At 50.3% G+C, this 11,252-nt stretch overlaps 1 protein-coding gene across 1 annotated transcript; it reads right to left on the bottom strand.

The window, feature by feature from the left end:
• Positions 1-1,735: 1,735 nt before the first annotated feature.
• Positions 1,736-6,421, bottom strand: LOC139835685 (uncharacterized). Its single transcript, XM_071825544.1, has 2 exons — positions 5,005-6,421; positions 1,736-3,783 (listed from the first exon to the last, which is right to left on the bottom strand). Exons 1-2 carry the CDS (start codon positions 6,419-6,421, stop codon positions 1,736-1,738), a joined length of 3,465 nt encoding a protein of 1,154 aa, XP_071681645.1.
• Between the last annotated feature and the right edge of the window lie 4,831 nt (positions 6,422-11,252).

Below are 11,252 nucleotides of genomic sequence, written 5' to 3'. Positions count from 1 at the left end.
AAAAAGAAAAGTCAATCTGCCATGATTATATGCATGTGCGTTTTTTTGTATGCATATATTTTGGCTTTTCAACAACATATCAAAACAACTGGGCACAAATCTAAAAACCAATCTTCAATTCTACAAAATGATATATACTCGATCATTACCCTCCACCCCGCGTACCGCCGGGATGGTCGCGGACGTGAGGCTCGGCCGCAGAAATGCGGCCAGTACTCCATTACAAAGGATGAAAATTCACCATAATTAATAGTTGTTCAACACTAACTTTACCTGCCTCGCCCGCAAAAATAAAGTTTCCCTGCCTGTGTTATCATCGCAATTTTTATAAAACGTAGCAACCATTTTAATCAAATATTACAAATACAAAATAGGTAACAAGGAGTCATCATATACACCTATTAATATATCTTAGATTATCTAGGTATTAATTTGAGTACGAGTTAATTAATTGATTGTTAGAAATTGATAACTTAGTGAGATCAGTCATGGTTATCACCGGGCCCGGTGAAGGAGTATAGGAATGACCGACTCCGACACCTAAGGTTGTTGTGGTCGCCGATGTGAAGAATATCCAAGCCTAGTCGAAGACGTCGTCAATACCATCATTTCCTTTGCCGGAGGCATCGACATGGTCATGTCCACCAACGCCTTCATCTCGGTGAACCTCCATCGCCGCCAATGTTGTTGTGCGCTATCATCGCGGAGTCTACGTTCAAAATAGTGTAGCTCCCCTCCACCTTGCGTACCAAGAGTATTGCGACCGGACGGATCTCGATCGGCGTTTCCCAATATGCCACATCCATGCATCTTTCTCGACACGATGATTATATAGCTCTTTGGCCATATAATGTTGGTGGTAAATAGTAAATAGCATGCATTAGAGTTGTATACTACCCGTTTACCGATGAGAGAACCAAGATTATCAAAAGGAATGTGACATACAGTAATATATATGCCACATTTCTTGCTTATCGATTAAAGCCTCTCTCCCTACCATCTAATAATATAGCTAGCTTAGAAACCTCCTACCCAAAATCAGTTGACCGTCAACATCCAAACATACGTACCCTCCTTCAGAGAGTCGTTAGTGCTTCGCTCCACCATTGGCAAGACCCACCTAATCTTTAGCCTAACCACCTCCTTCTTTTACACATGAAGTAAAAGGTATTATTTCTCAAAAAAAAAAGAAGTAAAAGGTATTATCCATCTCAGAGTCGTGCGCTCACCTGAACTATAGGCATACCCATCTGAGATGATGCACATGTAATGACAGGAACTAAGCATTTAATAGCAGGAAATAGCGACCTCAAATCAATTGGCAAAAATACACATGCACGGACAGACTCTCGTACAACGCCTTCTATATGATATGTTAACGTGTACCACCACCTGGGGTCTGATTAGGTGATATACATGTAAAACGAGTTGCATAAATTTTAGATCGACGAGTTTTGGTTTTATATATGCACAATACCAATATATATTGATCATGTTATTTCCAGTGTGAGCTGGATGGGAAAAGCTGATGCCAACTTGTGTAGCTAACTAAATTAATCTCTAAATGGATGAATGATCTAGCTTTGGTAAAGAAGATTCACTTTTGTAAAACCTAACCCTAGAATAGGAAAGGTTGGAGAGAATCAGCACAACGTACGTGGCTGGTGTTGTATATTTATAGATTGAAGAGATTACATCAGATTACAATACAGGGACATATATGTAAATACACTGTCTAACACCCTCCCTCAATCTTAGCCGTATCAAGAAGGCTGAGATTGCGCCGGCAGGCCGAGAACTGTGGCAAAGGCAACGGCTTGGTGAAGATGTCCGCAAGTTGATCTTTAGATGAGATGAACTTGATATGTAGAAGCTTCTGTGCAACTCTCTCTCGTACAAAATGATGATCAACCTCAATATGCTTAGTCCGAGCATGAAACACAGGGTTAGATGATAAGTACGTAGCTCCAATACTGTCACACCATAGAATCGGTGGACGAGCCTGTGGTACTCCTAGCTCCTGAAGCAACGACTGTACCCAAATCAACTCAGCAGTGGCATTAGCAAGAGCCTTGTACTCAGACTCCGTACTAGAACGCGACACTGTAGCTTGTTTCCGTGCACTCCAGGCGATCAAGTTAGGCCCATAGAAGATGGCATGTCCCCCCGTGGATCGCCTGTCATCAGAGTCCCCAGCCCAGTCTGCATCAGAGAATGCTGACAAAAGACTAGAAGAGGAGCGCCGAAGATGAATCCCATGTGAGATGGTAGAGCTGATGTAGCGAAGAATACGCTTCACAGCAGACCAGTGAGGTTGACGAGGAGTCTGCATATACTGACACACTTTATTAACTGCAAACGAGATATCAGGCCGTGTGACTAGTAAATACTGCAAACCACCAACAATGCTGCGATAGGTAGTAGCCTCATCAGATGTCAAGAGATCCCCATCAGCAGTAGACAAACAGTCAGTCACAGTCATAGGAGTAGAGGCTGACTTGCACTCAAGCATACCAGCACGGCGAAGAATATCAAGAGCATACTTCTTCTGAGTAAGAGCGAGACCCTGAGAGACATCAGAAACCTCTATCCCCAGAAAAAAGCGAAGAGAGCCCAAATCCTTCACCGCAAACGCAGACTGTAAACCATGAACAAGACGACCAACCGCAGAAGGCGAAGAGCTCACCACAATGATGTCGTCGACATAGACCAAGAGATACATGGTGATATCCGGACGACGAAGCATAAAGAGGGAGGTGTCGGCACTGGAAGGAACAAAGCCATGATCCCGAAGAACACTCCCAAGGCGAGCATGCCAGGCACGGGGCGCCTGTTTAAGCCCATAGAGAGCTTTGACCAAACGACAGAGATGCTGAGGATGAGCTGAATCAACAAACCCAGGCGGCTGATGCATGTAGACCTCCTCCTCAAGAACACCATGGAGGAATGCATTCTGAACATCAAGTTGCCGAAGATGCCAACTACGCGAGACTGCAAGAGAGAGCAGAAGGCGAATAGTGGTGGGCTTAATGACAGGGCTGAAAGTATCTTCATAGTCCAGTCCATACCGCTGTTTGAATCCCTTGGCAACCAGGCGCGCTTTGTAGCGCTCAATGGACCCGTCGGAGTGACGCTTGATCTTGAAGACCCACTTAGAGTCAATGACATTGATACCTGGACGAGGAGGAACCAGCCGCCGGGTCTCATTGCGAAGAAGGGCCTGATATTCAGTCTCCATCGCCTCACGCCAGTGCGGTATACGCATAGCATCGTGATGAGAAGTCGGCTCAGAAGACGGATCGGAGATACCATGAGCAGAACACGCCGTCAGCCAGGCAACGGACCCATCTGTCCAGACCTTGGGCCGAGAGTGGCCGGTGCGGCTGCGAGTGACTGGCCGCGGTGGTACAGACGGCTGCTGAGACGGCAGCGAACGCCCGCTTGTCGTCGCGTCGGCGTCAGGAGGTGCAGCAGGAGACACCTGGGCCGGCCCAGGCGAGGATGGGCCAGCCGAGAGTGGCGACGCAGGGGCATCTGCCGCCGGGGGCGAAGCAGACGGACCCGGAGACGAGGCGCGGGCCGAAGTGGCGGGGCTGCCACCAGGCAGATCGGGCGGGGAAGAGCCAGCCCGTGCATGGAGCTGCATGGGGCTGGGGTCCGCACTGTCAACATGATCGACGTGATCATCAGGGGGCGTGGACGGCTGATCCAGAAGCTCCAGCCGAGCTCCTCGAGCGGTTCCTGCACCATGGTTAGGAAGCAAGGAAGGAGAATACGCAATATCTGCAAATTGGTCAATGGAAACTGGTGTAGAAGTGGGGTCAACAGATGTATTGGTAGAAGGCATATGTGCAAAGGGGAAAACATTCTCATCGAATATGACATCGCGAGAAATATAGACTCTATTGGACGGGACATGCAAACATTTGTAGCCTTTATGTAAGGAGCTATAACCAAGAAAGACACACTTCTTAGAACGAAATTCAAGTTTGCGGCTGTTGTAAGGTCTGAGATGGGGCCAACATGCACAACCAAAAACCTTGAAAAATGTGTAGTCTGGGGTTTCATGCAAGAGTACTTCCAATGGAGTTTTCATGTCAAGAACACGAGTAGGAAGTCGATTGATAAGAAAACATGCCGTATGAAACGCGTCACTCCAGAAGTGAAACGGCAAGGAGGCATGTGCAAGTAGAGTAAGTCTAGTTTCTACAATGTGGCGGTGTTTGCGCTCAGCAGCCCCATTTTGTTGATGAGTATGGGGACACGCAACACGATGATCAATGCCAAGATTATTAAAGAAAGTATTGAGATTACGATATTCGCCTCCCCAATCCGATTGAACATGAATGATTTTGTGGCTAAGTAGACGCTCAACATGTGTTTGAAATTGCAAGAAGACATTAAAAACATCAGACTTGCGCTTAAGCAAATAAAGCCATGTGAATTTACTAAAAGCATCAATAAAGCTCACATAATAAGAATGACCACTAATGGAAGTTTGGGCAGGGCCCCAGACATCTGTGAAGATAAGCTCTAAAGGAGCTTTTATTACACGAGTGGAGGATGAAAAAGGTAACTGATGACTTTTGCCTTGCTGACAGGCATCACACACTAAGGAGTTTTTATTACTAGACTCAATAGGTAGGGCGTGGCGACGAAGAACATGCTCAACCACTGGAGACGCTGGATGTCCTAGACGACAGTGCCAGTTGGACGAAGACACTCGGATGCTGGTGAAAGCTTGCCTGACCGGGGGCCCTCGGCCACCAACTGGATAGAGGGCACCATGACTCCGACCACTAAGAATGATTTCCCTCGTATCTCGGTCCTTCACAAAAAGATCAAACAGATGAATTTCAACAAAGACGTTATTGTCAAGAGCAAGTTTATGAGCAGATAAAAGGTTCTTAGTGACTTGAGGACAGACTAGAATATCTTTGAGACAAAGCGGGGTGGCAGTGTTGGTGGAAAGAGTAGATTGACCAATATGAGATATGCGCATACCTTGACCATTTGCGGTGTGCACATGGTCCTTCCCGTGATACGGTTCCTTGACGCCAAGCTTGTCCAGCTCGCCAGTAAGATGATCAGTGGCGCCAGTATCCATGTACCAAACTGGATCAACAGGATAGGATGGAGTGTATGCAGCCTGGTGGTGATTGCCATGCGTTACCATCGATACTTGGCGCTCCAGATTGGCGCCATCATTGCCTACACCGAGGAAGTCCTTGTCAAAGCGCTTCCAGCAACGCGCCGCGATGTGACCAAGCGTGTTGCAAAGCTGGCACAGTGGACGATTCCCATCGGATGTATTCCAGCGGCGCCCGCCTCCACCCCCGCCCCCTCCGTTGTTGGAACCGGAGGAGTTGTTGGAGTAGGGCAGATTAGAGGGCGACGGCGCACCACGGCCACCACCGAAACCAGAGGGCGGCGGCGTCCCACGGCCACCACCAAAGTTGCCAGCGGGAGGGTAGTTGGGCTTGGAGTAGCCCCCCCCCCCCCCCCCGCTGCCACCCGTCTGTGGGCGAGGCGTACCACGGCCACCGCCACGGTACGCGGCATTCGCCGAGGCGCCACTTTGGAGAGCGGCTGCACGGTGGCTCTCGACACGCTGCTCGGTGGACAGCAGGCGAGCGTGGAGTTCACGTGTGGAGATCGGTGTCTCGCGGCCATTGATGTTCTCGGCCAGATTGTCGTAATCCTCGTCAAGCCCATTGAGAACATAGGCGACGAAGTCCTCCTGAGCTAGAGGCTGGCCCATTGCAGTGAGAGAGTCCGACAGGGCCTTGATCTTGTTGAAGTACGTCGTGATCGACGAGGTTTGCTTCTCCATCTTCTGCAGTTGCCCACGGATATGCACGGATTGCGCACTGAAGTGGGTATCGAAGGAGTCACGGAGAGTCACCCAGGCCTCCTGCGCCGTGGCGGCAAACATCACCAGGCCACCAACGGCAGGAGTCAGGGAGGAGTTGATCCCTGACAGAAGCGCCTGGTCTTGCATCACCCAGGCCCGGTGCTCGGGATTGGGGATCGCTGCGGGGCGCCCCTCGAACTGTACAAGGACACGCTCCGGCGGGCACGGGTACGTCCCATCTACGTACCCCATCAAGAAGTGAGATCGCAGCAGCGGGAGGATGGCAGAACGCCACAGCAGGTAGTTGTCGCTGCCGAGCTTGACCGTCAGGAGGTTGCCGAAGTGGAACGGCGCCGCGACGGCGGTAGTTGACGACGAAGCACCCCCGAAGCCTGCCGAGGAGAACATGCTCCCGGCGGGAAGGGTACCCATGGAGGACAGCGTAGATGCGCTGATAGTCGAGGCAGAGAGAGCCCCAAGGCTAGACGGCGCGGAGATCGCGCCAGTAGTCGACGAGGAGAGAGCGCCGATGGTGGACGGCGGAGACAGAGTCCCGTCGGTGGCCATGGTGAGCGCCCCAACGGTGCTTTGTTGGAGAACACCGGTGGTGGCGTCAGTGGAGCTAGCGGAAGACATGAACGCGGCGGCGGCGGCTACCAGATTGGATCGGCGGCGGCGGCGCACGCGTGCTCTGATACCATGTAAAACCTAACCCTAGAATAGGAAAGGTTGGAGAGAATCAGCACAACGTACGTGGCTGGTGTTGTATATTTATAGATTGAAGAGATTACATCAGATTACAATACAGGGACATATATGTAAATACACTGTCTAACAACTTTTGAGCTAGATGAAGTGATGGGAAAGAAGGTGATGCGTTCTAGGGTTCCTGGTCTTTCGTTAGAGTGGACAACTAAGATTTTTGGAGGACTCCACCCTCACGATCCGTTGGCTGGTATGCACATCAATCGCCGAACCAACTCCACGATGTATGTTATCGACGAAGCCAACGGGCACGATCAACCTATCAAAAAAAAACTTTTCCTACATGCAAGTGAAGAACAAGCAAGAAAGTAATATAGCGTAAGCAATCTTAAATTGCGGATATATGTGATAGATTGATAATAATCTCAAATATATACAAAGTTTGAAGTCCTTATAGTATGTCTTGAGGGCCAGACTAGACGCTAGATGGCAGAGTTTTCAAAAGAAAACTAGAAAATGAAAGAAAAATTCATCTGGCTGGGTAATTGTACGTGCTTAGATGGTTTTCATGATCACGGCAAGGATGGTGGAGTATATATATACGCATGGTATTCGCGGCGAGAGAACGCATGGTGCAGCTGATGGATAGGCGAACGAACCGCGCGCGTTTTTGGTTGTTTGCTCTAATCGATCATCAATTATTATTACTGCGTAGTAGATGTCTTGATTATTTCTTTAAAAAATCAGATTTATTATTAGGTCCAAGTCTGGTTTCAAAAACGAATGAAAAACGAAAGAGTACTACTAATTTGTCCTAGTGCACGCGCACTTGAAATAAATTAATTACGAGTTATACATTGCCAAAAAGAAGTACTAGCTATGGATGGATAGACCGATCCATTTAATCTCCAAGAAAAGATAGTAGATCCATTTAATTCATGTACGAGGTTACTGAAAGCATGCATGCATACGTGCGCCCACCCTAGTGAGCGAAAACAGAGGAAATTAGAAATGATGCGATCGATGGAGTCAAGTTGGACATGTCAGTACATGTTATCCTATAACCCTCTCCCGTGAAAGAAAAGAGAGGCGGCAGGTAGGGTGTAAACCCTAGCAGCCGTCGCCACCCATTTGCCTCGTTCTCGCCGTCTACGTCCGAGAATCGATGGGTCCCTGCCTCCTCTGCTAGCCGCTCCAACGGTGGCAGAGGGTGGGGATCTCGGAGTTTTCGCTCAGCGCTACGGAAGGTCCGTAAAGTTAGAGTTTGGTCAATCGGCGGTCACCTTTTGATATGTGCTATGACTAAATTCTCCGACGGCATTTCTCCGTTGCTCAAAGAACCAATCATACTTGGTCACCTTCGTTGTGATATGCTTGAACAAGTTGATGCTCATCGGAAAATAGATTTCGGAAAATATCGGATTCTCATTGAAATACGACTGCATCAACTTCTGTCTACCGAACACCGAACCACCTATTTTTGGCTTCTTGACGACGCGGTATGCTAGTAGTATGGATATGTTCTCTTCTTCCTCTATGTCGTACTCGTCGTTTGATGAATCGTATGATGAACTCTACAAATATACATATGAAATGACTTCACAACAACTAGCTAGTAGCAAAAAAATCTATAAAATGATGGCGGCCGGTGGAGGCGCATACGTTGCGAGCATCTTGGCTGCGCCATATGTTGAAAGTAGGCTCGACGACGACGACATGGACGCCGCTCGAGCGCGCCGGTACGAAGAGGAGGAGGCGCGGGGGGGCGAAGTGCCGTCGGAAGCGCCGATCTTGTGCCCGTCGGTGGCGGCGCCGCCTCGGTACAGCGCGGCGGAGCGGCCGAAATTGCCGGGAGGAGGCGCGGACGAGGCGGATCTACGACGCGGTGCCGAGCTAGAGTGGGGCCGGCGGAGGAATCGACCGGCGCCGGTGGAATCATGCGACGGCTGCGTGGGTGGGGAAATGGAGGGTGCGGGGTGAAATTTCCAGCTGTTGTATATTCGCGTGCGTCCGAACAGATGTCGCGCGTTGCAGCCGACGCGTCACATATGGCGCCCCGGATAGTGCAAGCCGCCGCGCGCACAAAAAAATTTGCAACGCCGCCGCGGATAGCGCACTGCTGGAGGACCGATTTCATCTCCACGCACCGCATAATCGGTGGTTTTTATAGCGCGGGCGCGGGACAGCGCGCTCTTATATATGTGAGATAGTCGTGCGGGAGAGAAGAAAATTAGAAAGGACTATGGCGACTTGCTCTTTTCCTTGTTTTTTGGGCGGCCGCAACTGGTTTGGGTGACTCACGGAGAAATCGTCGAGTCAAAAAAAAAAAAAAAGTGAACCATCAAATCTAATCGCAAAAAATAGAGAACCATCTTGGTGTACTACGTGGTTTGATGATTATTACTGTACTTGCAACGAACGAAGTGGTTTTCTTTTGGTTCGTTGCTGTAATTAATCGATCGATCATCAACTATGAGTAGATGCGGTCTTGATTCTTAATATATAAAAAAAAAATCCGATTTGTTGTTGTTGTTGATGGAGCATACACATGGACATGGCAAGTTGAGAGGTAGTAGGAGAGAAAAAAAAAGAAGCGCGCGGGGAATGTAGCGATCGACGGATTTATTTGACGCACGATTCAGAAGAGGTTCGGTTCAAGTATTGAATTTAATGGAAGGAAAAAAGGAGGTGGTGGAGAGTGGAGACAGCTGGCAGACGTAAAATCCTGCGCGCGGGAGAAGAAAATTAAAAGGAGAAGCGATGTCAGTTGTGCTTTGCACTGCATCGCCACGGCCCACGGGCGCGGGAGGTGGTCCACCGATGTGGCAAAGCACGTGTAGTTTACTAGTATAAAATCATGTAGGAGAAACACCTTCAAGAAATATCCCTCGGATGAATAAATTTTATTTACTCACCATGAAAGTATTGAAGTGACCAAAAAGTTAGATATACCCCCACCCTCCCTCCTTCTCCTCGCCACCTCCTGCGACTGTTGTCAGCGAAGTCTGACATAGCCAGTGATGGGGGCGACGGGGACCCCTGGTGCGGCGGGCAAGCCTCCGCACGAGGTGGGGTGGGGGTGCCCCCTACATCTGGTAGCTCGACGACGTGGCCCTCCTCCCTCTCACCCTCCGCTCGGCCTCGCCAGTGCTTCGATGGCCGAAGGCGAGGTGCTGCTTGTTGCGCCCAGGTCGGGGACCATGGACGCTAGGGCGGCAGCACTAGATGGCAGAGACCTGGCGGCGGGTGGCGGAGCATTGGGTGCTGTTGACCGTGGCCCTCGGTCGTGTGGGCGGTGGGCGGGGGCGCGATGCGGAGGCCACCCTGTTGGGACTCTGGCATTTGTTGAAGATGGTTGATCCTCCCTGCTTTGCTCGCCTCACCTCCCTGGCCACGGATCTTGTTCTTGTGGTTGGTGGGTGCGGCCAGAAGAGGGGCTCTCGACTGGACGGAACTCTTAGCCGACGGTGGCGGTCACTACGTCGACGATGTTGTCGGCGTTGTTCTCCTTCTTGAAGGCGACAAAGAGGTCTATTCCCTTCATCCATGACCTACCTATCTCGGATGAAAACTCAAATCTTCGGTTTGGGCGGCGGCACTCCCTTGTTGGAGGCGTCGCCTTGAGATAGCGGGGTTGCTGGTCGAGCTCGGCGGTGGTTGCTAGGTAGCTGGTAGCGGTTTCACTGCATCTTCTATGTGTTCTCCCAGCAGCTTGGTCCTATGTGTTGTAGTTGTTGATGCAGATGTAGGTGAAGTCTGTGGATGGCAGTGTGGCGAGGCGAGTGCTTGTATCCTTCTTCTCTGGCAGCAAGCTTACAATGCTCATTGTCGACGGGGCTCCTCTGCAATGCCCACCATGAGGGGCTTAGGATTGACGGAATCCTACATGTTAGCACGAGACATCGGATACCAAACGAACAGAAGGCGAGATTTACCCAGGTTCGGTGCCCTCAATGAGCTAAAACCCTTACTCCTGCTTGGCTGATCTTGATTTATCGATGAAAAAGGGTTACAATGGGGCAGCCGATAGACTTCGTTGTGGTGAACTCGCCGGAGGGCAAGGTTTCTAGGGTTTGGTGTATGCGTTGTGGTGAACCCCACGAGTACATGATGCCACACACGAAAGGAGCAGCGTCCGAACCAAGCTCGTGCCTGGTGTCGCAATCGAGGCAGTAGTACAGCGTCATATCTGATGACTCAGAGTCATCATACCTGATGGACATGGTGGACATAGTGCGGCGTGATGATGATGATGATGATGATGATGGCGATGCCGAAGCCGACGTAATCGATGTCGATGATGCAGTGGATGTTGAAGTAGCGGCCGATAAATCAGCCACGGTTGGTGACGAAGTGGTGGACGTGACAGTCGATGAAGTCGTGACTGCAGCAGGGCCCGAAGTGACCGGGTCCGGTAGCCGCAAGACGCCACCCGTGTTGATGTTGAGGTGGACGCTTACGAACGTCATGTCCATCCCGCTGTGCAGGCTTGAGAAGACCGAACGCGGCGCGAAGGCGTGAGGGGTGAACTCGAAGGACCCGAAATGGATCGAGCCCTCCAAGATCAACGACGATGGAGCCGATGGTGGTGACGATGCCGACGAAGATGTAGCCGACACAACCGATGACGTGCCTTGAATAAACAAGTTCCCCAGACGGCGCCAATTGATGAGGGGGCTCCTCGGCAATGCCC

This window comes from Lolium perenne, chromosome 2 (genome assembly GCF_019359855.2).
Source record: "Lolium perenne isolate Kyuss_39 chromosome 2, Kyuss_2.0, whole genome shotgun sequence".
Classification (NCBI taxonomy): Eukaryota; Viridiplantae; Streptophyta; class Magnoliopsida; order Poales; family Poaceae; genus Lolium; species Lolium perenne.
Note: the sequence above shows the minus strand (reverse complement) of the source record. Positions and strands in the feature narration are given on the sequence as shown.

Coding starts and splice junctions, on each gene's coding strand:
- LOC139835685 (XM_071825544.1), bottom strand. CDS start 6,421: ATGGCCACCGACGGGACTCTGTCTCCGCCGTCCACCATCGGCGCTCTC. Junction 3,784..5,004: donor GCACACCGCAAATGGTCAAG/GTATGCGCATAT, acceptor ACCAATTTGCAG/ATATTGCGTATTCTCCTTCC.